Source organism: Hippocampus bargibanti, linkage group LG09 (assembly GCF_051943395.1).
Source record: "Hippocampus bargibanti isolate YZ-2025 linkage group LG09, ASM5194339v1, whole genome shotgun sequence".
NCBI classification, from domain to species: domain Eukaryota; kingdom Metazoa; phylum Chordata; class Actinopteri; order Syngnathiformes; family Syngnathidae; genus Hippocampus; species Hippocampus bargibanti.
Window position 1 is genome coordinate 5858118 of NC_142742.1, and position 26465 is coordinate 5884582.

At 38.6% G+C, this 26465-nt stretch overlaps 1 protein-coding gene across 4 annotated transcripts; it reads left to right on the top strand.

Moving 5' to 3' along the window:
* Positions 1-3469: 3469 nt before the first annotated feature.
* Positions 3470-24493, top strand: aspg (asparaginase homolog (S. cerevisiae)). 4 transcript variants are annotated; one of them, XM_089004810.1, is made up of 18 exons: positions 3470-3668; positions 3849-4100; positions 6871-6997; positions 10259-10370; positions 10938-11063; positions 11139-11222; positions 12413-12539; positions 13463-13575; positions 15110-15295; positions 16447-16560; positions 16644-16763; positions 17839-17934; positions 18082-18245; positions 21144-21230; positions 22155-22254; positions 22363-22428; positions 22524-22583; positions 23842-24493. In XM_089004810.1, exons 2-18 carry the CDS (start codon positions 3851-3853, stop codon positions 23914-23916), a joined length of 2007 nt encoding a protein of 668 aa, XP_088860936.1. In that variant the 5' UTR covers positions 3470-3668; positions 3849-3850; the 3' UTR covers positions 23917-24493. The 4 variants fall into 4 exon arrangements, with proteins under 4 accessions (XP_088860936.1, XP_088860934.1, XP_088860938.1 ...); XM_089004808.1 differs by having other exon boundaries at positions 3472-4100; XM_089004811.1 differs by having other exon boundaries at positions 3474-4100; positions 22524-22565.
* The last annotated feature ends 1972 nt before the right edge of the window (positions 24494-26465 follow it).

Sequence of the window (26465 nt, forward strand, 5' to 3'; positions counted from 1 at the left end):
GTATGGCAGAAGGGATGGGTGAAGTCGCATCGTCTTGGTTTCGTCTTGTGATTAACTGCGCAATAGAAAAGCACTATGAAAAGCGTTAATAAGTTCACCCACTCGACAAAACGTGAAGTAAATAATGACACAAAATATGATTATATTGTAAAACTACATGAAACGATCTAATACTTGTTTTTGAATGATCTTCCTTTTTGTATGTAGTTTGACAGCCACATAGTTTATAACGTTTTCAAGCCTCGTTACTCTCATGTGCTCATCAGCCGTCTCTCATCTAAAAAAAAAAATCACACGTTAAATGTGTTGTCATCCCACACGAATCACGAGACTCAGACTGTAAATAGGAATGGGATTCCATAAAAGCCCCAAGGCTTTATTGTGAAGTAACATAGTTGTATTTATAGTTTCCACTACTTTTTTTTTTTCATTAAATACAGATTTTAAGTGAGCCGACTTACACGCACGACTACTATGGATCTGAGTGAACCTTATCTTCATTACAATATGTCATGTCGCCTTGGCCTTTTGTAATACAGTAAAGTCTCGTTATACCGATATCGGTTATATCGATAGTACCGCTTATTACGATACTATTTCTATGAACGCAAGGAGAAAATTACATGCGCGCAGGGTCGGATATATCGATAGTCCGGGTCATATCGATATTTTTCGGACTCCCGAGAATATCGATATAACGAGACTTTACTGTATTTTGTCGTAGGGGTGGCAAACAAAAATAGTTTGGTCGACTCAGATCACTCAGTTGGTTTGATTCACATGAGGTTCTTGTGTCACAGGCTCCATAAAAATACAGTCACTGTCACGCAACAATCAAATATGACATTTTTAGAAAAAATATTATTTCAATGTATCAGTAATGTAACTGTGACAGATATCATCCACACATCCATTTTTGATCCATTTATCCTCACAATGGTTGCAGGGCGTGCTGGAGCTTATCCAAGCTGTCCTTAGGCACGAGGCGTGGTACAGCCTAAACTGGTTAGCAGCCAATTGCAAAGCACACACATGAAAGAACAACTATTCACACTCACACTCATACCATGGGAAGATTTCGAGTCGTGCATTAAGCTGCCACATACAGTATATTTTTGTAATGTGAGAGGAAATCATAGTTCCCAGAGAAAACTCATGCAAACACGAGCACACTCCACATAGGAAGGAATTCAACCCACATACTGTACATAGAAAGGTGTCGTTCACTTTTGCCTTATCAAAGTTAAATAACACATCTTGTTGTTTATCTATCTCTATATCAATCACCGTCACAGTAAAAATCAAGAAATAAATGAGACTCACACAAAAAAGGAAAAGGAGACATCTCTTGGTTGAATAATTTTTCTTCCAAGGTACAGGGTACAGCGTTCTCATCTATTCTAAACAGTCTTTCTGCTCCATCCCTCTTATTAGCATCAGTGACTGGCCTTGACAGCCAGTTCCACACAAGCAGGACATTCTGTTACTCTCGTCAAAATACTTGTTGCACTGGGAACTTTCTCGCAAATCTTTGGGTCTGCCATTCAGTCGTTGAAGATTAGCTGGTTCTAAAAAAAACATGCCACCAACTTTCTTCTCCATTCTTTCCTGAATCGTATACCAACTTCAGAGCACACATTAATAATTTCACACAAGAATATAATGTATAATTATAAGTAAAATGGTTAGATGTATAAGTATCTGTCTTGCTGGCTATCTAACTGGCTATTAGCTATCTATCTGGCTAGCTATCTAGCTGGCTAGCTATTAGCTATATATTAGCTAGCATTTTATCTATTTGAGTTCCTCCAGGGTTGAGTGAACGCTGGCTCGTGTGGTTGCCGCTGCTCACCCACAGCAAAATTTCTTCTGTGACTGTAAAGTGACCTTGAGAGTTTTGAAAGGCGCTTAGAAATCAAATGTATTATGATTATTAAAATAGGCACTTGAAATTAAATGTATTATTATTATTATTATTATTATTATTACTATTATTATTATTATTATTATTATAAAAATGAGCATATTATTGAAGGTGAATCTGTTAAAAGCATAAGCGTTCTTCATTGCAAGCAGATCATTGATTAGGAATTGGTAGTTAATAAACATCATTAACATATCATTAATCAATGTATTAATAACTGAAAACAATAAACCTAACCCCACTTTAATGATTAAATGTGACACCACCCTAATGATTAAATCTGAATGTGTGATTACATAATAATAAATCAAAACTATGAATGTGCGAAAGAAAACCTCAACAATCACTACCTCTCCTTCTCTCACTGTTTCTCTATCTCTCTCTATTATCTGTTTGCCATTTCAATTGATATTTGAGGAAGTACAAGTTGTAGATATCTCATTTTTATATTTAACTGACAGACATTTTGTCTCATCATAATTACAGTTACTGTTAATCGCATTGATTCAGATATCATAAAAGGGACACGGCTAATCTTGACTAAGAGCTGAAACAAAATCTGTTTTTAACAGGAATAAATGAGTAGTTAAGTTCATTTTATAACTCACGCAAGAGTTCCAGACGAAGATCAACAAATCCATGAAATGTAGCTGTAATTCACACAGCAAATATCCAAATATCATTGAATCTAATATTGAAATGTGTTGCGGCAAACAAACGTATTGAATTACTTATTTGACAAAATAAATACTACAAAAACCAGTCAAACGAATGAACAAATAAGTATTACAGTAATGAATAAATATCAAGTAACAGCTGCTAAGTTCAGCAGTTCAACAAGTCCATGAAAAGTAATTGTAATTCACACAGCAAGTGTTTTTTTTCTTATTGACCCCCTGTCCTCCACCCCTTTCAATTTTGCTGCTGTGGATTTCAAATTTCCCCATTTTTGGACTAGTAAAGGCTTTCTGATTCGGATTCTAATCCTTGAATGTAATAACATATTTAGTTACGTATTTGACTAAATAAATATTTACTACATAAACCAGTCAAACGAATGAACAAGAAATCAAGAAACAGCTGCTGAGTTACGGAGATCAACAAGCCCATGAAAGGTTGTTGTAGTTAACACAGCAAATATATGTTTTTCTTTTTGGCCCCCCACCCCTTTCAATTTTGCTACTGTTGATTGCTAATTTCCCCATTGGAGAACTATTAAAGGCTTTCTGATTCTTATCCTTGAATGTAATGTGTTGTAATGTGTTGAGGCAAACATATTCAGTTACTTATTTGACAACATAAATACGACACAAACCAGTAATTAATATAGTATTATATCTATTATTATGTTTACAGTAATAAATAAACATCAAGTAACAACTACTGAACAAACACGATACTCAAGGTGAAAATGATGTCATTTACCCGAAGAGGGATGACGCTAACCTTCTGAAACGCCAATTATGGATACGAAGAATGAATTAGTTTCCAAATATCTAAAATATTCTTTTTGACGAGGCAAAAATTACAATGTGTCTGATGAAATAATGTCTGCAAACTTGATTCATCCCCACATTTTGTTTAATACGGCTTTAGGACAAGCCATGTGTTGAACATGGGTCACTTGGAGTCGAAGAAAGCCACGCCCATTATTAATGATGTCACAGGAACAAATTCCCCACCTAAGTAAATCCTGCTGATACAACACACATTGGTGGGAAGGAAGCAGGTAGACGACCGAAGGGTACGTTCACAGCAGTTCAAACGTCGCCTTTACACCTGTCGATATTACAATTGAGGTTTTATATCAGCCTACACGACTGTCGTTCTTCTACGGGAGTCCGTTGTGACGTTCAAAGACCGCCGTAGGGTCACCAACTCCTCGAAACAGCAGCAGTAACAACATTGGTTTTCTATTCACCAGTCATGGCGAGTAGCCCCCCAAACGTCTTAACGCCGCTTGCCCGGGCTCTGTCCCACCATAATTTGGACACGGCAGAATCCAACGAGGTGGTATCGCCTCGAAATACCCAAGTCCATCCGTGCCGAAGGAGGCAGCTAACGAGCTGCGGGTCGTTCGATGGATCCGAATTGGCCAGCTCGCCGAGTGTGGTCGAAGCGCGCGTCTTGGTTCTCAACACTGGAGGGACCATCGGGATGACGCTCACGGACAACGGTAGCTATGGTTCACTTTGTGATTATGCGACTATTTATTGCCAGGCGGCTTGCATGCATGCATGCATGCATGCGTGCGTGCGGGCAAGGTCAAGCTGCTAGCAAAATCGGTAGCCTCTTTTTTTAGCTGCTTGTTGATGTCTTGTCCTGCCTGGTTGTCTCACCATATGCAGGTGAAACATTCACGCCAGGTGATTCTGACATGAACACGAGCACACCATCATTTGTGTTGAAGTGGACATTTACTGGAAATCTAATCGAACAGAACAATATTTCAGAGTGGACAAATACACATTTTGTGCTACATAGTTTGGAGTGCCAAATTGTCAAACAAATTCTTAATATTAATTAATATTAATATCTCCACTGCGAGACTAATAAAGGTACACCCAATCCAATATCCAGTGGCGGGCAGTGCATGTCACTCCTAGGCCTTCAGTAGTGCTACGTCTGAATCAATCAGCTGCGAGTGTGGTGTGATATTACAACCCGTCCACTAGAGGGTGCTGTTGGGTAGGAAATAACTTATTTGTCACTTGAAGAAACTAAAATTCTATCATTAACATGAATATTTTTCACTATGAACGTGTGTGTGTGGATTCATGATAACCTCATGAAATTGCATTATTATTATTTGCTAGTTTGCTAGCTTCAAAGCTGTCCAACCCTAATCATGTCCATCTATTCTTGAAAAGTCCGTCTTGAAAATGGCTTTGGATTGGATTGGATGTACCTTTATTCATCTCGCAGTGGAGAAATTTACATTTCACAGCAGCAAAGTTATGAAAGGAAGAAGAAAGGAATGAAAGAAGTAGAAAACAAAATACAGGAGATGCTGGAAAGCTAGCCACTCTCGCAGCACCATCTTGAAATCAAAAAACAGTATATCTGCAACCAAACCAATTTCTTCCACTCCTTCAGCCATTGTGGGTTGACAAAACCACTATTAAATAATCACAATAATATATTAGTTTATGCAGCTCGCTACAGATACAGTATGCTAGCTCTGGCCAGTATGCTCCTATCACTAGCGGCTAGTGATATTATGATTGGCGAGTGCCTAACCAATCATGTGATGAGCCAATCATAGTTTGCGAAAACTGACGTTTCCAGCGTTGACAGATGTCTTGGCAAAAGAAGACACTCATCTGCTCATCTGGAAAAAAAATCTCCCAAGATTCTCACAAAATTCTGTCTATATTCTCGTGTAATACTCAAATCAGAAGTTTGTTTTAGAAGGAATTGCGTTTTTTTATTTGTATTTTTATTTGGGGCAGAGTTCTCATGAAAACTACCATATTTTCTGCACGATAAGGCGCACCTAATATATATATATATATATGTGTGTATATATATGTATATATATGTATATGTATATATATATATATATATATATGTTTTGAAAAGCTGACCATGCGCCTCATAATCCGTTGCACCTTATGTATGGAAAACGTTTTAAAATATGTCATTCATTGAAGGTGCCCCTTATAATGCGGTACACCTTATGTATGGAAAAGGTTTTTCAATGTCATTTGTTGAAGGTGTGCCTTATATTCTAGAAAATACGGTAATTTGAAGAAATAGGAAGTGCAGTAGACCAGTGGTCCCCAATCTTTTTAGCGCCACGCACCGGTTTAATGTCAGACAATATTTTCACGGACTGGCGGATAAATACAACAAAATAAAATGATACGACAGGCATGGAAACAGTTTTTCTCTTTCTTTTAAATATAATAATAAACGTGAATCCATTGTGTATTTTTATCCAACTTTAAAATAAAACATAGTTCGGACTCAGATAATAAGTAAAACTGAAATTATGTAAATGATTTATTCTTTCTGTGTGGCCCGGTACCAAATTACCCACGGACCGGTACCAGCCCGCGGCCCGGGGATTGGAGACCTCTGCAGTCAACCATGCAGTATTTCCAGTTTTATTCAAGAGATCAAAAAAAAAAATTGTACCGAACGGTATTTTAAACCCATAATACTGGTGCTGGGCAGAAACCCGTTTTACAATTTTTTTTTACATATTTATATATTTTTTATATATTTCTTCACAAATATATATTTGTTGGTTCACACATGGGTGTTATTTTTAGAAATTATTGACTAATTTACAATGTTAAAAATGACTTTTTCTCTTTGATGATGTAATTGTTGAACAAACGGTGTATTTTTGGGGCTTCCTCGGTGATGATTTTGGTGGAATAATAATAATAATAATAATAATAATAATTTATTATTATTATTATTATTATTATTATTATTATTATTATTATTATTATTATTATTATTATTATAAATTTGATTTATAAGCACCTTTCAAAACTTTCAAAGACACTTTCTAATCACAGGATAAGAACTTAGAAGTAACATCCGACGCATGTAATATGCAAACCTGAGCAAATTGTAAACAGTATTTTATGTATTTTAGTGACAATCAAGGTTTTGTATTTTTGCTTAATCATATTTGATCTATGTTGTATAGCTTGAATTCGTTTGTTAAATTTCATGGCTTAGTCCTTATGAATTGGATTATCTTCTCGTTTGGGTGTTGTTTTAAACCCACGTGATTTGGATCTTTCGCAAGACTCATTACTCATGCTCATCAGCGCTCATTTTCAAGATCAGGTTTGAAATATTTTTTAATCTCACATGAGCCACTAGAGTGCAGTATTTCACTTATACTGTAAATAGGAATAAGATTCCAGGCCTCCATTGTGAAATAACATACAGTAATTCGATGTGTTGATACTTCTCATCCACAGTTCTATCACCGAAAGCCAATGCTTTTGTGCATATTTTACGGAAACTGCCCATCCTTCACGATGAAATGTATGCACAGCAGACCTGCATGTATGACTACTATGGATCCGAGCGCACATTAGTCCTGCCGTAAGTGACGCCGGAATTCCGTTGAAGGGGGTGTGTGTGGTATGTGTGTGTGTGAGGGGGTGACTGTTAATTGAGAACTAAATTGGTTGCTTGCCTCAATGTGTTCTGCAATGGACTGGCACATGCAGAGTAAGTATTTTTTGACAATAAAAAGCTTATAGAGGATAGACAGAATAGAAGTTATCACATTTAAAAGTTTTCAAGGTTGGTTGGCCGCCAAACACAAGGCCCACAATGGAAGCACAGAAAATCTGGGGTCAAACTGAGTTGAACAGACACAGCCTGTTAAACTGTTATTTTCATGTAGGAGATCTGGCTATGGACTAATTTAGGACTTCGTAAACTCCTTCACATCAAGAGGTCATTAGCCAGGTTACAAATCTATTGGTTCAGCTATTCTGTCTATTCTCTATCCAAAGTATAAGCGGGATATAGAAGCTTGATTGATAAATTTACACACCGACCCACTCTACTTTGTTCCCATTGTAGATTCTCACAGAAAATCTAATTTTTTTCTTAAAATATTCATATTGTTCTCTGCATGCAGAATTTTACAATATCTGCTCCTTGGCAAATCTATTTTTGTCATGACCGACATCATAGCGTCAAAGTCAAGGCCCCGGGGGCCAAATCTGGCCCGCCACATCATTTTATTTGTCCCGCGAGAACAAATCAAGCATGTCAAGTGCCATGATGCTTGCTAAAGTCCCAACACAAATTTTAAATCGTCGCATGAAAACCGCAATAACAATCATTATTATTGATGTCAAATTTGAAAATTTCGTAATTCATTCATTTGTTGTGTGCTCTATATGTAATATGTATGTGGAGAAAATGAAACATTCAAATGTTTTCTCCAAATTCATAACGGCCCCCGAGGGGAAACTGTAACTGCAATGTGGCCCGTGACAAAAAATGACACCCCTGACCTACATTGAAGTGCCGTCATAATAAATTATGAATGTTCATTTTGAATTGGAGCTGGTTGACATTAGTGTTGCGACGTTGATTCGTTAACTGACAAATTATTTAAAAAAAAGCTCTGGAGTGATGATTTCAGAAATTGTGTTCATTACACACATTACCATTTTTGTTAGCTTTTTTTCTCCACCGGTTTAGAACTTAGAAGCTAGCTGTCTACAAATTGACAGCTAGAAAATTATGTTTTATGGGACTTGGGAACGGATTATTCTCATTTTCAATGGTTTCTTATGGGAAATAAATGTTCGGCAGACGAACTTTTCGCCTTACACACGCTTTCTGGGAACCAATTAAGTTCGGAAGCTGAGGTATCACTGTATTATGTTTTTTTTATCCTGCCTGGGCCACATTGACATGGGTTTAATATGATTAATCCATGACTTTTGTTGCATTAATAGGATGCTGACCACTGATTCTGATCACCTATTCCACAGGTGCTGTATATCTGGTAGCCTTGTGTTTGCACGACACTTGCGAGTGGTTGGGTGGCTATGTTGTATGTGAAATGTCCAAACAACAAGACTTGTTTGAGCATTGACACGACTTCTTCTACTGGGGCAAATGGAGTCATTGGCTGCTGACAGTTGTCGTCAGACCTGTTGTAGCTCAATATTACTTCACATATAAGGCGCGCCTGCATATAAGGCGCAGGGCCATCTTTTGAGAAAAAAAAACCAAGGCTTTTGGGTGCGCCTTATACACCGGAAAATACGGTAACATTCGAGTTTTGATAGAACTATAGAAACATGGTTTCATGACACCCTGTAGCTTTGCAGCTAGCCGTTTAGCATGACATTTGATATGTGCTCATGTTTTGAGTTTATACAGAGTTTGCACTCAGCGTTGTTTGGGGAAGTGCAAGTGCCTGTTTACTCTTCTTGAAAGAATAATGTATGACTTTTTGGAAAATGCTTTCTTTGTTCACAACATTTTTGGGGCTGATGCAATCGTTACCTCCACACAACTAACATTCTTATGGTCCCAAAGGTCACGTCAACAAAAAAAGCTGCATGTTATGTATTAAAAGCCACATGGTGTACATTAATAATCATTATTAATTATCCTGATCCAGAGTATGTGATACCAAATAGAGTGGCTGCAAACGATTATCAGTGACATATCTTCCAAGCTTGTGTGCATTTCAGATTACAAGAACTCAGATTTGGTGAACTGGGACTTGGCTCGTCATTCTTCCACTCATCTTCCCTGCTGTTCCATTCAGCTCATATTCATATATTATAACAGGCCGGCCCATGCTGATCCACAGTGTGTCCCTGCCTTGTTTTGTTAAAAAAAAAAAAAAAAAAAAAAAAAAAAGGAGATTACCGTATTTTCCGGTGTATAAGGCGCACCCCCAATGAATGGTGGATTTTCAAACCTTTTCCAAATAAATAAATAAATAAATAAATAAACATACGCACAAACAAATAAATACACAAATAAACAAATAAATACATAAATAAATACATACACAGACAAATAAACAAACAAATATGTAAAATAAATAAACATACATTAACAAATAAACATACACACAATTAAATAAATAACAAAGACAGAAAGTGAATAGGTCTAAAAGCATTATGAAAATGGAACCTCTTTCTATTCCTTACTAAATTTCCTATTTGCAAATTTTTACCGTATTTTCTGGTGTATAAGGCACACAAGTATAAGGCGCATGGTCATCGTTTAAAGAAAATGAAGACTTTTGGGTGCGCATTATACACCGCAGAATACGGTACAATGAAAAAATGAGCCTCATGCAGCCTATAAATCTATTGTCACTGGTGAGGCCCACCCGCCGCTATCGTTAATTCCACTTTAAAAGGCAGCATTAATATGTATCCTGTACATCCAGCCCTCATCGCCAACAATTCCCCTCCAATGACTCCCTAAATAACCCTCAAGATATAGCCAATCACCCACCTTATGTTGTGCTAGTCTCACAGGGTGTTAAGCATTCACTAGAAAAGAAAAATGGCTCATTTGATGCCATTCCCTCCCAATGTGATCCTTCTTTTTACACTCCTTAATTCAAGTTTTGATTGCCCACTGCTTGGCTCCGCAAAATAGTTTTTTCCGCTTCATAAAGCCACTATGTTTTTATAGAAAGAACGTGGGTGACAAAAAATCACTTAGTAAAGCCATTTGACTTTTATTAACATGTTTTTTTACGTTTTGGAATGAATCACGCTTTTGGTTACACTGACAATTTTGACTGTATCACGACTTTTGTTGTCTTTTTTAATGAATGTTGATTAAAGTTGTAATTTTTTTCAGTTTGAGTAAAAACAAAAAGAGGATAATCTACACAATTATAGAGTACAGCCCTTTGTTGGATTCGGCCAATATGACCCCAGACGACTGGAGAAGAATAGGAAAGGATATTGAGGTACTTGAAGACACTGATTTTGTTATTTTAACTCATTCACTGCTAGATGTGCAAAAATGTGTCCACTCTAGTGCCAAGGTTTTTGTCATTTTCAGTCCAATTTCAGGACTCACAGAATATTGAGTTTTAGGACTACGTAAACATTCAATGCAGCGTAAAAAAAAACAAAGACTCTTTTCTTTCGTCAGAAAAAAACGTTAATTCCTAAGTTATAGGAGTCTGGAGTTATCTGTTCTTGAAATGGGGGTGTCTCTACAAAATGCAATACATACATATTGTTTTATATAGCGCTTTAACAACAGCTGAAGCTGGAACAAAGCGCTAACATGGAAAAAAAGGGAAATGCCGCCCCCCTGTGGAAGGGAAAACATAGCCACAGGTCTGACCAGCACTTTATTACCACACCCTCAAGAAAAAACAAAACCCGAATAAAACACGTCATATTTCCAATTCCCGAATAAATTTGCAAATGGCAGTAAATGTGTTAAAATGAGGCCATTTTATCGTTGTGTATTATTTTAATTGCCAGTGATTTTTGACCTCATAAAGTGTTTTTTTCCCCCGCAGAAAAACTATGAATCCTATGATGGCTTCGTGATCCTTCATGGCACAGACACCATGGCCTATACGGCCTCTGCACTTTCTTTCATGTGTGAACATCTGGGCAAACCCATCGTCCTCACCGGCTCACAAGTAAACACACATGGCAAAAACATACAAATATTTGCAGTCCAAAAACCTGTCTCACTTACTCATCGTGGACCTCAGGTGCCTATCTATGAGATGAGAAACGATGGCAGAGACAACCTGTTGGGGGCACTGTTGATCGCCGGCCAGTTTGTCATCCCTGAGGTGAGATTTCAGAGTAAGATATAAACCATGAACAAATAATCCCATATCCTCGTTTATCATGCCTACATGAACTACTTTGTTGAGATTATGCAACAGGTGTGAGCTGCGCTGGCATGCAAAGCACTGCTTGTCTGATGAGACTGCCTCTTTATGCAGTTACTTTGCGTTTCGCAACACTCAACAACAATTACCAGGAAGAGGATAAACACGAAAGTGTTATCTTGAAGTGCACGGTTCAAGCGTAACAAATTCCACTCTATGTCCACAACCGATACCATTGACCAAACAAGACCAATTTATGACTGTCATATTCCCTCTATCTAAAGTGACCATTTGTTAAAATAATGTTTGCTTATTTAGATTGGATTGGATTAGCCTTTATTAGTCTCGCAATGGAGACATTTACATTTCACAGTTGCAAAGTCATGGAAGTAAGAGGAAAAGAAAGGAAGAAATAGAAAAACGAAATACAGGAGCTGCTGGAAAGGCGGCCACTCTCGCGGTGCCATCATGAAGTCAAAATAACAAAAATAATAAAAACAAAATAATAGTGGAAAAAAATTACATTTCACATCAGTAAAGGGATGAAAGTAAGAGGACAGGAAAGGAAGACGTAGAAAAACAAAATACAAGACCTGCTGTAAAGGACTGTAAAGTGACCTTGAGGGTTTTGAAAGGAGCTTAGAAATGAAATGTATTATGAGTAATATTATTATGAAAGGCTTATTTCTTTTTTTTCTTCTTTTTCTTTTTTATTATCTTGCTGCACCATTTTGAAGTCAAAACAACAACAAAAAACAAAATAACAAATAATGTGACACAACACAAAAGACAGTCATTCAATCTTCAGCACTTTCTGCACCCTTTTGTTGTATGAAGCAGTTGTAGATGACAGAGAAGAGGATCAAGTGTCCTTTTCATCAGTGGATCAGGGACGTCATGGTGAAATGTCCACGTCTGCTAAAAGCTAAATGTTGAAAGCAAACGCGAAGCTGTAGCATCCATTAACGGATGAGATTGCCTCGCATCGCCTGTCTCACGTAAATCCACTTCAATTCCAAGCCGCGACAGTTCCACATATGCATCGCCGCTCTGCGCTGACGCTCCTTTCTTCTCAACTACTCAGGCTTTTTTTCTCACTAAGGCTAATAAAGTGCATTGATTAAGATCCATCACTCGTCTCTCCGCAGGTGTGCTTGTACTTCTACAACAAGCTCTATAGAGGAAATCGTGTGACCAAAGTGGATGCTGGGAGTTTTAATGCATTCACATCCCCTAATTTGGCTCCACTTGCTACAGCAGCAGTTGATATTGCAAGTAAGTTGGCCAGCACAATGGACCAGCTGTAAGTGTGAACAAAATGTTGTCTTTGATTACCGTATTTTCCGGTGTATAAGGGGCACCCAAAAGCCTTCATTTACTTAAAAAAAATTACCCCGCGCCTTATAATCGCCTTATATGTGAAGTAATATTGAGCCGCAACAGATCTCACAACTATTGTCAGCAGCCGCTGAAGAAATCTACAGAGCATGCTGGGATATGTTTCATTTCCGTAATCTCTTAAAATTACTTCCCCAGGTGGAATTTTTTTCTCAATTTTACCAGAATATTCTGTTTTTGGCACAATGATTAGAAATGGAAAACATGGCCTTTTTGCTTGTTTTTGTATTTAGTGTCTAAAAAAATGGTTTATTTCTGAAAAGGTTAAATATTGCATGAAAACCCCGAGGGAACATAAAATAATTAAGATTGGTAATATCTGAAAATTATATAATTGCGTTATGATGAACCCTTGTGTATTTTTGAGCTCATAAATGTGCAGAAAATACCACACATGAAAATATTATTCTGCAATTTCTATTTTCGTGTGTGACATCAAAAAAGGAAATTTATGGTGAAATCCTGGCATTTTAGCGAAATTTCGTTTGGCCGAGCCACCGACTCAATTTTCCCCCGTAGAAGAAGTAGTGCGCAGTGTTTATTTTTTGAAAGCAAACATGAAGCTGTCGCATCCATTGACCAAAACAGATTGTCTCACATCTCCTGTCCCGCGTAAATCCGCTTCAATTCCAAGCTGCGACAGTTCAACATACTCGACATCGCTCCTATTAAGAGTAATGTTTACAATGCAGAATTTACACTCAAGGCGATCAGTCATTGAAGTTGTGCTTTGTAATCCGGTGCACCTTATACTGCGGAAAATACTTTATATTTATCTATCCTGTCATCCTTTCTCACAGTCAACTGGGACACGGTGTGGAGGGCAAACACCACAGTAAAGTTTCAGGTCTCCACTGAGCTCAACAGGAACGTCGGCCTCCTGAGGCTCTTCCCAGGAATAACTGCCGCCACTGTAAGTGGTCTTGTGACACGAATATGTTCGGGAATTGAAAATATGACGTAGAGTGCCATTCCCGAATTTGTTCAGTTTTTGTTTTCTCTTGTTTGGGTGTCGATAAAGCGCTGTCCACGACCCCCGGCAATATTTTTTCCCTTCCACAAGGGGCAACATTTCCCTTTTTTCCATGTTAGCGCTTTGTTACAGCATTGTATTGCATTGTATTTTGGACAGCCGCCCTCATTTCAAGCTCTTATAACTCCAGACTCATATAATTTAGGAATTACAGACACTCCCCTACTTACGAACATTCGAGTTACGAACATCAGTACTTATGAACAATTTTTTAGTAACATATGTAGTATCTCTCCAGTTATACATGTACTGTGAGCATATATTTTATTAAACGTTTATTTTTCATTAAAAGCCATTACAGGTTACTTATACAATCCATAAACATACGTATATAAACTTTGAACCTACTTATATAAGCCGTAAGCATACAAAATAGAGCACTGAATCAACTTACGAATGAATTCACCATACAAACGACCGTTCGGAACGTATCTTGTCCGTATGTTGGGGAGCTTCTGTAACTCTTTTTTTTCTGATGAAAGAAGAGAGTCTCAGATTTCTTACGCTGCATTGAATGTTTAAGTCGTCCTTAAACTAAATATTCTGTGAGTCCAGGAATTCAAGTGACAATGATAAAAACCCTGGCACTGGAGTGAACACATTTTTGCAAATGTCTGGCTGTGAATGAGTTCAGAATGTACTGATCAAAATGTTACTCAAACTTGACAAACTGTCCAGACATTCTTGTTTCTAACTGCAGTAAAATAATGTTCACTTCAATTTAATTATGCAATTCTCCCACTTTTTACTTTTCTGCTCATGTAAACCCAATCAGAGCTCAGCTCAGACACAGATAGGTTGGCGTTATGGGCCATGACCAATCACCCAGTAAAGAGGAAGGCTTGGCATCGATAGCGAAGCGTTTAGTTGCAGCTCGCGATTCGCAGGCCGCCGGGAGAGTGACTTTACTGTCTCAATCTGCTCCCGCAGCCCAGTACGACCATCAAGGCTTCCTTACAGCCTTTAACTGTTTTTATGAGGCGTCGTTTTGATGGGAGCAACAGATTCTTCTGTGCGTCGCTGTGTCGGCAATACGAGAGCGTCGTTGCTTAATCCGCGTTTGGCATTTCTCGTCAAAGTAAAAGGAAGCCATTTTACAGACCCCGCTCACCTCATATTTCAAGCCAACTGCCCCCGTACTTGCCAAGTGACTTTACGCTTGCTAACACCTTCAAATTAATTGCTCTCCTCGCGGACACCGCCATCATCTGCTCTTCTAGTCATATGCCATGGGTAATGATGCGGCACATGGCCTTCCAGTCAGTGGAATACTTGCAGAGTCTCTAGCAGATGGGCTTTTAGGAGCGTCGATTGGTTTGGGCATTAGAGAGCTGCAAACAAAAAAACTGAATCCTACTGATCCGCCGTGCATTCTGAGTGTTTTTCTTGATTATGTGCTGTCTTCTGATTTTAGGTGAGGGCCTTCCTGCAGCCACCTATGGAGGGAGTGGTTCTGGAGACCTATGGCAGTGGAAACGGCCCGGATAACCGCTCTGACCTGTTGGAGGAGTTGAAGAAGGCCACCGATTCTGGCGTCATCATCATAAACTGTACACAATGTCTGAGGGGGACGGTGTCGACATCTTACGCCACTGGAAAGGTTGTCTTCTATGACATATGAATGAATTTGGTTGTATTTGGGGCAGAGATTAAAATAAAAACACAATTTGGATTGGATTTTGGATCAGCCTTTATTAGTCTCGCTGTGGAGACATTTACATTTCACAGCAGCAAAGTGATAAAGTAAGAGGAAAGGAAAGGAAGAAGTAGAAAAACAAAATACATCCTGTATTGTTGTTTGTTGCACTATAAAGGCAGCCACTCTCGTGGCGCCATCTTGAAGTAAAAATAAATAAGTAAATAAATAATGGTGCACAACACAAAAGACACAGATAGTCATTCAATCCTAAACACTTTCTGCACCATCTTTGAAGCAGTAGACAGAGAAGAGGTTCAAAGCGTCCTTTTCATCAGTGGATCAGGGACGTATGCGCATGTCTGCTACAAGCTACAATCAATGTTGAAAACAAACGCGAAGCTGTAGCATCCATTGACGGAAGAGATTGTCTCGCATCTCCTGTCGCATGTAAATCCGCTTCAATTCCAAGCTGCGACAGTTCCACATATGCATCGCCGCTCTGCGTTGACACTTCTCTCTTCTCAACTACTCAGGCTTTTTTTCTCACTAAGGCTAATGAAGTGCATTGATTAGTGCAGTTCTAGATGAAAGGAGAGAATCAAAGTATCCTTTTCACCAGTGGATCATGGACGTCGTGGTGACACATGCACGTCTGCTACAAGCTAAATGTTGAAAGCAAACAAGAAGCTGTAGCATCCATTGACAGAAATAGACCGTCTCACATCTCCTGTCCCACGTAAATCCGCTTCAATTCCAAGCAGCGGAAGTTTCATTTACGCATCGGCGCGCTGCATTTAAGCTCCTTTCTTCTCAACGCGGGCTCCTCAAGCTATGCATCCATCCAACCGCAGACTGTCCAACAGCACTGACCTTTCCACTGAACAAACTGGGCTTGTGAAAACCCTGCCCATTCAGTCAAATGGCACTGACATTCCTCCCAAATCAAAAACTGTGCTGGCATATTCGTGCTGCCTAAAAGGCGCAATCACTCAACAGAGTCTCCTCTTTGATGAATGTTGTGGCCAAAAATGCCAAAAAACAATCCATACACGTTCCATATTTAAACCTTTGGACTTTTTTTGGACTTTCTTTTTTTTTGGACTTTAATTCAGGTCTTGATGGATGCCGGGCTGATAACTGGCGGTGACATGACCCCAGAAGCCGCCCTATCAAAACTGTCATATGTGTTGGCCAAGGCGGACCTAAGTCTTGATGCCAAAAAAAAGGTTGGTGATGTCAATCAACAGAAAATCAAACTAAAATAAAAACCTAACAACTATGCTAAATATCCTTGTGTGTTTGCATATAGATGATGGGCCAGAATCTGCGAGGTGAGATGACCGCTGACTTGGCAGGAGCCAAGTTTAGTCTAAGTGACAGCCGATTCATTCAAGTTGTCGCCAAGGCTTTGAGCATTAGCTGCAAAGAGGTGAGAAATGCCAAGATATGCCATATCCATAAACAATATGTTGGATCTTGTATCAATATCATTTGAAGAAGGCAGTGCGGCCCTAATGTCAAACATATCTTCGTTTACATATTGTTTGTTTGTCTCGAAAACATTACTCAGTTTGATTTTGATTGTGTTTGCATTGTTTCCACACTTAAAGGACAACTGACACACTTTTTTTGTTTCCTAACTGGCATCAGAAAAGTGTTTTAGAGCATCAAAAATACCCAAAACACGCAGGCTGATATTTTTAGTCAAATGCAAAACACCAATAAAAATGACTTAAGTGTCCCCAAACTGCCACAAACTGAGCTCGGAACTGGGCAAATTCAGAAAGTCCCGCCCCCTTGTTCGTGACGTCACTATTGGTCACACACTGCCTTGCTCCAGAATCAAAACAATGGCTTAAGAGAGTTCAGATTCGGAGAAGATGCTTTCTTGTTACTCATCCAGTTATGAATATGATTCAAATAGTTCCGAAGAGGAAAGCATACATGTTTGCAATCGATTAAAGAAGTCCTTCCGTATCATTTTGAGGCGTCTGGACTCCAATGTAGCTCCCAGAAAAAGATGGCACACAAGCTCCGTTATTTCTTTATATATATATATATATATATATATATATATATATATATATATATATATATATAAATATATATATATATATATATATATATATATATACTTGTCCATATACAGTAAAGTCTTGTTATATCGATATCGGATAGATCGATAGTCCCGGTTATATCGATACTATTTCTATGCACGCACGGACAAAATATACATGCAAACAGGGTCGGATATATCGATAGTCCCGGTTATATCGATATTTTTTCTGACTCCCTTGAATATCGATATAACGAGACTTTACTGTATATATATGTATATATATATATATATATATATATATATATATATATAGACACACTTCGATAAACGTTATTCTTTTTAGCACATAAACATTAACTTTGCACTTTTAAAAAAATGTTCTACTTTATATTTCCATGTATCCCATAAAGCAGTTTTCTCATTTCCAAGTTTATGGTGTCGACAGGAGCTGGAGGCCATCCGTGATGCTCTGACACCTTCCCTGGCTTGTGCGGCCACAAAGATTGGTGACATCGAGGCCTTAGAAACCTTAAAAGAAATGGCAAGTCAGTCTATAATGTTGAGCACACATTCATGTTACCACGGGCCATTACCCGTTTGGATTGTTCCGCAGTTAATTGATTGCCGCACAATGAATTTAAAGCATCGAATGAACCGCCTGATGTCCTTTTCCCATCCCGTGGCTCAGGGCAGTAATTTATGTCTGGCCGACTATGATGGACGGACCCCTCTGCACATCGCTGCCTGCGAAGGAAACCTGAAAGCGGTGCAGTACCTGCTGACTATTGGCGCCACCGTTTATGCAAAAGATCGCTATGGCGACACACCCTTATGCAACGCTGTACACTTCAGGTAAATCAAATCAGAATCAGAATCATCTTTATTGGCCAAGTATGTAGAACACACAAGGAAGTTGTCTCCGGTAGAACACGCTGCACTAGTATCATCATGGAAAAATTGCAAAGAGGGACTATACAGTTATATTTGGGCTACTTTAGAGAGTTAATGACTTGGGGGAAGAAGCTGTTTAAAGGACAACCGATACAATTTTTTTGTTTCCTAACTGACATCAGAAAACCGTTTTATAGCTCCTAAAATGCCCAAATCTCGCAGGCTGACATTTTTAGTCAAATGCAAAACAATAAAAATGACTGAAAGTGTCCCAAAACTACTTCAAAATGACCTAGGAAATGGCGAGTTTCAGAAGGTCCCGCCCCCTTGTTCGTGACGTCACTCCAGGACGTCTTGCATTGCTCTAGAATCAAAACAATGGCTTCAGATTCGGAGAAGATGCTTTCTTGTTACTTATCCAGTTATGAATATAATTCAAATAGTCCTGAAGAGGAAAGCATAAATGTTTGCAATCGATTAAAGAAGTCCTTCCGTATCATTTTGAGGCGTCTGGACTCCAATGTAGCTCCCACAAAATGCACAAGATGGCGCACAAGCTCCGTTGGAAATGGGCTGATTTGTCTGCTGGGAATTTGTGTCAACTAGTATCACATAGTAGTCTTGGTGCAACACACAACGATTCACCATCGCGTTATTTGTTTTCCTTCTAATTTCGCTATCAACACAGATCATCACGATGTTTTCAGACCAAACAAAGTACCCAAAATGCATTATGTGTCGCTTTCTTGGTCAGGGGCCTTCCTGAAGTGAAGTCACATCAGGAATCGTCACCAAATCGAAAACAAGACTTCCTGAATATTCAGCGCCAGTCTTAAAACGTAAAATATAGCTATTTGCGGTGGAATCCTTGTAAAATACGCTCAGTAGAAGTCATTTGAAGTGATTTTACAACTTATGGACGCAACTTGTCCAGGGGTGTCGGTTGTCCTTTAAATGTCTGCTGGATTTGGTGCGCATGGATCGATAGCTGGAAAAGGTGGTGGGCAGGGTGCGAAGGGTCCAGTAAGATTTTCCGCACCCTTGTTTCCATTCTGGCAGTGTGCAAATCCTCGAGAGTGGATAGGGCGGTGACGGTTATGTCTGTTGAAGTCGGACTTGTTGTCATCTGAATGGTTCCTGTTGTTCATGAAGGAGGTAGTACAAGAAATGAATGACAGTATGGGAACAGAGAAGCACTGGGAGGAATAGAGGTTAATACATAATTCACAAAGCTATTTAGGCTAATCGTCAGATAGTGTGTCCGGACTGGTTATTTTCGTCCTTTTTCCTCGACATTGCCCTAAATATTTATCAAGTGTATTGTTTGGGCTCATTTTCTTTCATTGAGATTGCCCTCAGGGAGAAAACGTATGCGTTGGAATTATGCCCGATGACTGTTGTCCTATTTTAACGGTTGGCACTGCAAGCAGCAACATGTTTCCTTTGTTGGTTGAGGGACTCAGTGCAACATGGCTTCAATTCCTTTGCTGAATTCCGTGCCTTCCTCTGCCGCTACTAATTCTGACAGCACGTTTGTGTATACTCAAACTTGGAAGAGTGCTTTACCGAAATGCAAATGTCAACGTCATTTAAATGGAACGGGTGTGGAGATGCGGGCGTGCCCTCGGAACCAGTCTTGCAACCTCATCCCGTTTTCACTGTTCATTGGTTCGCATAGTCTGAAAGATTAACCATCAATGTGCCATCATTGACCTATGATCAAATCTTTTTTTTTCTCCTTCTTTTTGTTGTTGATTTTCTGTAGCATGCAGTTGCACTTCTGGTCACTCCTGTGTGGGCGGTTAGGGTTTATGCGTGCAGCAAGGCTCGTGTTCTTACTTGTCACAACCAACAGTTTTGTCACGACTGTAGCGTTTCTGATATTTAAAATAAATAAATAAATAAACAAATATATAAACAAATAATTAAATTAGCCACCTAACTAACCAATTAATAAATAATTAACTCATTCACTGCCAGATGTGCAAAAATGTGTCCACTCAAGTGCCAGGGTTTTTGTCATTGTCACTTAAATTCCAGGACCCACAGAATATTGAGTTTTAGGCTTACATAAACATTCAATACAGTGTTGGATTGGATTGGATCTACGTTTATTCGTCTCACAGTAGAGAAATGTACATTTCACAGCAGCAAAGTGATGAAAAGAAGAGCTCCTTAACTCATTCACTGCCAGACGTGCAAAGACGTGTCCATTCCTGTGCCAGGGTTTTTGTCATTGTCACTTGAATTTCAGGACCCACAGAATATTGAGTTTTAGGCTTACATAAACATTCAATACAGTGTTGGAAAACTTCTTCTCTTCTTTCATCAGGAAAAAAGTTAAATGCTAAATAATATAGGTCTGGAGTTATATGAGCTTGAAATGAGGGCAGATGTACAAAATACTATACATTCATATTGGTTTATATAGCGCTTTAACAGCTGCTGAAGCTGAACAAAGCACTAACATGGAAAAAAGGGAAATGCTGCCCCCGTTTGGAAAATTAAAAAAAAAAAACAATGCCAGAGGCCATGGCCAGCGCTTTATCAGCACCCAAGCATGAAAAAACAAAACCCAAACAAATTGGGGAATGGCGCTCTACGTCATATTTTCAATTCCCGAATACATTTGTGAATGGCAGCGAATAAGTTAATTGGCGAGTTAGTCAAGTAATTATTTAATGTGTTGATTGCACCAAAAATAAATAAAGAAATAATACAAAAGTAAAAAATATGAAGAATAAACACATAAATAAATAAATAAATAAATAAATGAATGAATAAGCTTGCAACACAGCTTTCTGAGTTGCGCCCTGAGTGATCATACTGTACCACTAATGCTGACGTCGCCTGACATAGGCACAAGGATGTCGTCAAGCTCCTGAGGAAGACAGGAGCCCACTTCTCCCGAGACGAGTTGGAGGAGGCAGGATCAGAACTCTGCAGGTCTCTGTCACACACACACACACACACGCAAACACACACAGACACAGTGTCAGATACACAACAACCCATCCTACATAGTTAACACAAGCTCAACCTGTTTGCTGACACTTAACCAATACCAGAGGAATGCTCCCTGACTGCATAACATTGGGACTCCCCCATGTCTCGTGCCCCTGTAGATGCTTACCTGTTAAAATATCCACAAACATGCACCTTGTAAACTCTGAGTATGGTTGATTTAAAACAAAAACAGAAACAAACTTTGCATAGTCCGACGGTACGTCTGTGTAGTTTCTCAGTCATACAGGAGGGATCCATTAATGAAAAAGGTTTCTTCAGCCGTCATCTGTACTTCTTTTAAGGTGTCGGATATTTTGCTCCTCATCCGAAGAGCTTCGTCAGCAACCTAAAGTGATGCTGGTAACTCTGGCCCTTTGTATATATCGCTAATGGACAGAGGTGCCTGACCTCTGTTCTGATAAATCCCTGCTCTAAGGTTGGGGGAGCAGTAGACTGCTGCCTGAAGCTAAACCCCTAATATCCTATGCCTGGCATTGATTGCCCCATTAGCTCTGGTATCACCTCATTAGCATGACGAACCCTATGTGGTAACGACCTAAGAAGTCTGTTGTAAGCACGGTCTAAATTAAACCTCAGGTTTAACTTAAACCTAAGTTTTAAAGGTAAAAATAGGGATATATATATATAGAGGGCCACGATTACCAGCACATTTTTAGTTAGCTGACGAAGCTCTTTAGATGAGGAGCGAAACATCCGAAACCTTCAAAGGACTACATATGACGGCTGAAGAAACCTTTTCATCAATAAATGAACTTCTCTCATTTACTGAAAAAGCAATAAGACTAGTTTTGGAAACAATTGTCATCATTGTTTGTTGTTTGTTTTGTTGTTATTGTTTGTTAGCCTGGTAGTTAGCGGCGACCTGGAGGGCCTGGAAATATGGAGTCTTGCTGGAGCTGATCTGAATAAACCAGGTTACGATGGGCAGACAGCGGTTGAATTGGTGGGTGGTTTGAGGATATTACAATACACTTACTCATACTTTGAAATATTTAGAAACCCCAAAACCTTTTTACATTTTTTATGTATTTAATTTTGGGATGGGTTCCAGGCCAACACTGCCGGCAAACCAGAAGTAGCAACCTTCATCCTGAACCACCTAAACAAAAAAGTGCAGGTAAACACAGTTTTAATGGCTAATATCTACTTGCTTAGCAACCCCTACTTGTCTTTTCAATTCTTTTGATTCCGTGTATGTATGTCCTATTTCAGACGGCATTTTCAGGATTGAATGATTTTGATGAATATGATGAGGTAAAAGCTATAGCAAACGTATGTGATTTTTTTTTTTCCCCTCTCCTTCTCATTTCATGATGAGATCCCATCAAGCATGATTTTGTTTTTTTTGAGTTTTGCTTGTGATCATCAATCAACACCTGTTATAAATCCCTGATTCTCTACTGTATTCTGACCAAGTTCCATGGGCTGATTCTACAAGCAATCATTCTGTAAAGTTTCTGGGCTAACTATTCAAATTCTGTCATGAGTCAAACTTTCACATGGGAAATTAAGGGTCTTTATTTCAGTACAGTGATACCTTGGCTTACGAACTGAATTGGTTCCCAGACAGTGCGTAAGGCAAAAAAGTGTGTATCCCAAAAAATAATTTCCCATAGGAAACCATTAAAATGAGAATACTCCGTTCCGAGGTCCCCGTAAAACGTAATCTTCTACTTTCTAAGCCTTAAAACTACACAAAATATACCTTATTTTAGGTATAATAAATGTGCTATGGTATTATAATTCAAGAAATAACCTGTACTGTATAATAAAGTCATTTTATTTACCTTTGTGATGGTCGTTAATGGCTTGATGGAATGGAGTGGCCGTTTTTTTCATCACCATTAAACACTTGATGAGGAATGTAACCTTCTTCTTTCACCATCTTGAGGAATGATCCCTTGTAGGTGCTTTCTCTGTGATAATTTTATCTAGTTCCTCATCAATTGTGTTCTGTTTAGCTGGGTTGATAGCTTTTTGCATCAAGTATACAGATGGCTTGTGCGGGTTGTTTGTGGAGCCTGATTGATTAGATATTTTAACCTAGCAGCCTACACTCAAAGTTGAAACTCTCTCACTGTCGTCTGCCTGTCTCTTTGTTTTGACCACCTACCCTGACTACTGCTTTCTTGACCAATCACGTGGCTTTAACCGAAGACTGGGGGCGGGGAATAAAGGACAAAAACAGTCGGCTGCCATTTTGTTGTTAGAGGAACGGGCTCATTCGTGAACGACATCGCTCATTGAGGCAGCTCCGTGTACGAAAAAAAATTGTATGCCAAGGTAAAATGCTCATAAATTTAGCGTTTGTGAGCCAAGGGGTTCGTAAACCGAGGTATCACTGTACGAGTAATTTGAGTTCTTGACTCCATGTCTTGCATGTCGGATGATATGCAACTTTGTCTGTTTTGTGACGTGGTATTATTTGTGTGTGTGTTTTTTTTTTTTTTTTTGTACACTGACCGGCCTCTCCTTTTCCATTTCCTGCTTATTGTTGACCTCATTTTGATTTTTTCTTTCCTTGCATCAGAACGGCGGCGGGATTGAGTTCACGGCCTCTCCTGCTGAAAGAGAACCCCAGCCACTTCGTCCGATTGCCAAGTGACATCTACTTCCTCTCACTCATATTATACATACTGAGGCGCAGCTTATTTGAAGCCATGAATGATTCTTGCATCCGTGTCCAATTGCGTTATAAGCACAACACAGGTTTGAATGCACTGCAAAAACGAATGTCGGCACAGATCACATATAAATATTTTATATGAGTGCACATCTACGTATGAGGGTATATGTCATATTATTGTGTACGATGAACCAAATGCTGCTGTAAATGAAACATGCTTATACGGTATCATTACTGTGAGTATAACAATATCATCAAGTTCAAGACCTTTTATTTTTATACTTATTTTTATAGTCCGATCACTACAAAGACACTAAAGAAAAGTATCTTTTCTTGCTCTCCTCTTGGTCAAATACCTCAAAGAGTCTCCTCCTGCCAGAACACGTGATAGAAAACTATGAAGTGACTGCCGACTTATCCATCCTGTTTCTCAGCCGGAAGGCGTCGAGCCGGAAGAGTGGCATAGCTCTCTCGCTGAAACGGAACTTGCAATTTCAGTTACAACCTGGTTTCTGCGTGTGGTCTTCTTAATGTGTTTTATTCATGTTTATCGTGTTTGTTTGTTTTTCTTCTTCTGTGCTCTCTTCCATATATTCATTCATCTTTGTACTTAAAGCAAAGAGCTGAGTGTTGAATGTCATTTGAAGAATTGTTTATTGTTTTTCAAGGAAAACAAGTCATCGTGATGTTTCACAATTGAATGTCTTGCTGCTGATGTTTTTTTTTGTGATACGGTCTCCATTTGAAAAAGCAACAGAAATAAATTGAAGTAATCAAAACAAGTCTCTTATTACTGGCCAACAAAACCACGCGCAGAACCTCAAAGTTATGAAAAATTTAATTATTCATGTCCAAGCTAATTTTTAGATTCAAATGAATTTTTATTTGCTTTGGTAGAGGAGCTCATAAAAGAAAGTCAAAAGTTACAGGAATATAAAATTGTGTTCTGATTTATTTTCAACAAAACGTGTTCCAGTTGTTTCAATCTTTTCCAATGGGGCAATCCAATGTGTTTGTCAAATAGCTAATTGGGAAATATTTTCCAAATGTCCAACTTTTGACTTAAGTCGTCCATGTAAATGTCAATATCCTGTAAGAATAAAAAAAATGCAAAATAATAAATTAAATACTGTGCAAGTCATGTCACTTTAAAATGATTTACAAATGGATGTAAACCCACACAGCAACTGAATAATTAGTGAAGACTGCAAAACTAAGTTCTATGTCTGGTTTCAATCATTTTAATACAATAAAGCTCCCATAATTTATTTTGCCAGTGTTGCAGCCATTAAAATTAAACTTTAGCTCAAAAGTGTTCGTAGGAATGAATCCGTTTGTGTTTACGACATAAATTTGTGTCTTCATTATCATCGTGTCTCAGAAATGTGTCCAGTGTTTGGATAGCATTTACCCAAGTAAATACAGATTATATTGTTTTCATTTTCTTTCTTTTTAATTATTATTCGATCATAATCGTTTTAGCGTTGTTAGGTGTATAGTGTCCTTTTTTGGACTATGTTGTAAATTATTGTGATGATTTCTACGAATAGATTAATCGATCATTGAAAAACACGAAACTGGATTAAAAACAAACTATAAACTTTATAAAAAAGTAGTCCTTTTGCATTTAAACAAATAATTGTGATAATATTTTTAAATAAGAAAATATATATCTTTCAATTTATTTCATTATTTCTGAGATCCACACTATTTTCCAGTGATTGGCGTGAAAGACATCCGACGGTCTACTGTCCTGTAGTGAGCCGTTTAGCATCTGTTTACCTCTAGGCTAACTTAGCAAAGATGGTTCCGAAAAGAAACCAACCCAATAAATAAAGAAGGTAAATAAAGACTTTGTTACTTTTTTCAGCGATTGCGTGAAAGATATCCCACGGTTCTACTGTCCTCTAGTGAGTCAGTTAGCATCCGTTTTAAACAGATGCTAACTGATGTAAACAGTTTACCTCAAGGCTAACTTACCAAACGTGGTTCCAAAAAGAAACCAACCGACTAAATAAAGAAGCTATATATCTTGTTGCTTTTTTCAGCGATTCTGTGAAAGATATCAGACGGTTTTACTAGCCTATTGTGAGCCAGTTAGCATCTGTTTAGCTCAAGGCTAACTTACCAAACATGGTTACGAAAAGAAACGAACCGATTACATAAAGGAAGATGCACCGTTTGTTACTAAATGTGATTTATTTTGTCAAGGCGGCTGGCCCCTTCGTCGTGTCGACTGCTTTTTTTGAACCCAGCTCATCCGGTCAGACCAGCATGGGCCTCATTCCTACCGCAATGAAACTTGTTTGAACCGAGCCCCAAATCATCATATATAAAGCCGGGTGGCATTTCAGTTGACACGGTTTGAAGGTAGGTGACACCAAGGTAAGAAAAAGGGCAACGCATGGAAAGAACTCGTCTTCTTCAAGGTAAATGCCTTATGAAACAACAAGGCAAGTCACTGCTCTTTAAAACCTGTTCTCGGAGTGACAGCTTTTTTTCAGAAACCAAGATTTTTTTTTGAACAT

What these genes read in the sequence shown, in the direction of transcription:
- aspg (XM_089004810.1), top strand. Translation starts at nt 3,851, where the DNA reads ATGGCGAGTAGCCCCCCAAACGTCTTAACGCCGCTTGCCCGGGCTCTG. An exon ending in TCGTCCTCACCGGCTCACAA is followed by an intron (nt 11,064 to 11,138) that starts GTAAACACACAT and finishes CGTGGACCTCAG; the next exon opens with GTGCCTATCTATGAGATGAG. An exon ending in GGCAGACAGCGGTTGAATTG is followed by an intron (nt 22,255 to 22,362) that starts GTGGGTGGTTTG and finishes GATGGGTTCCAG; the next exon opens with GCCAACACTGCCGGCAAACC.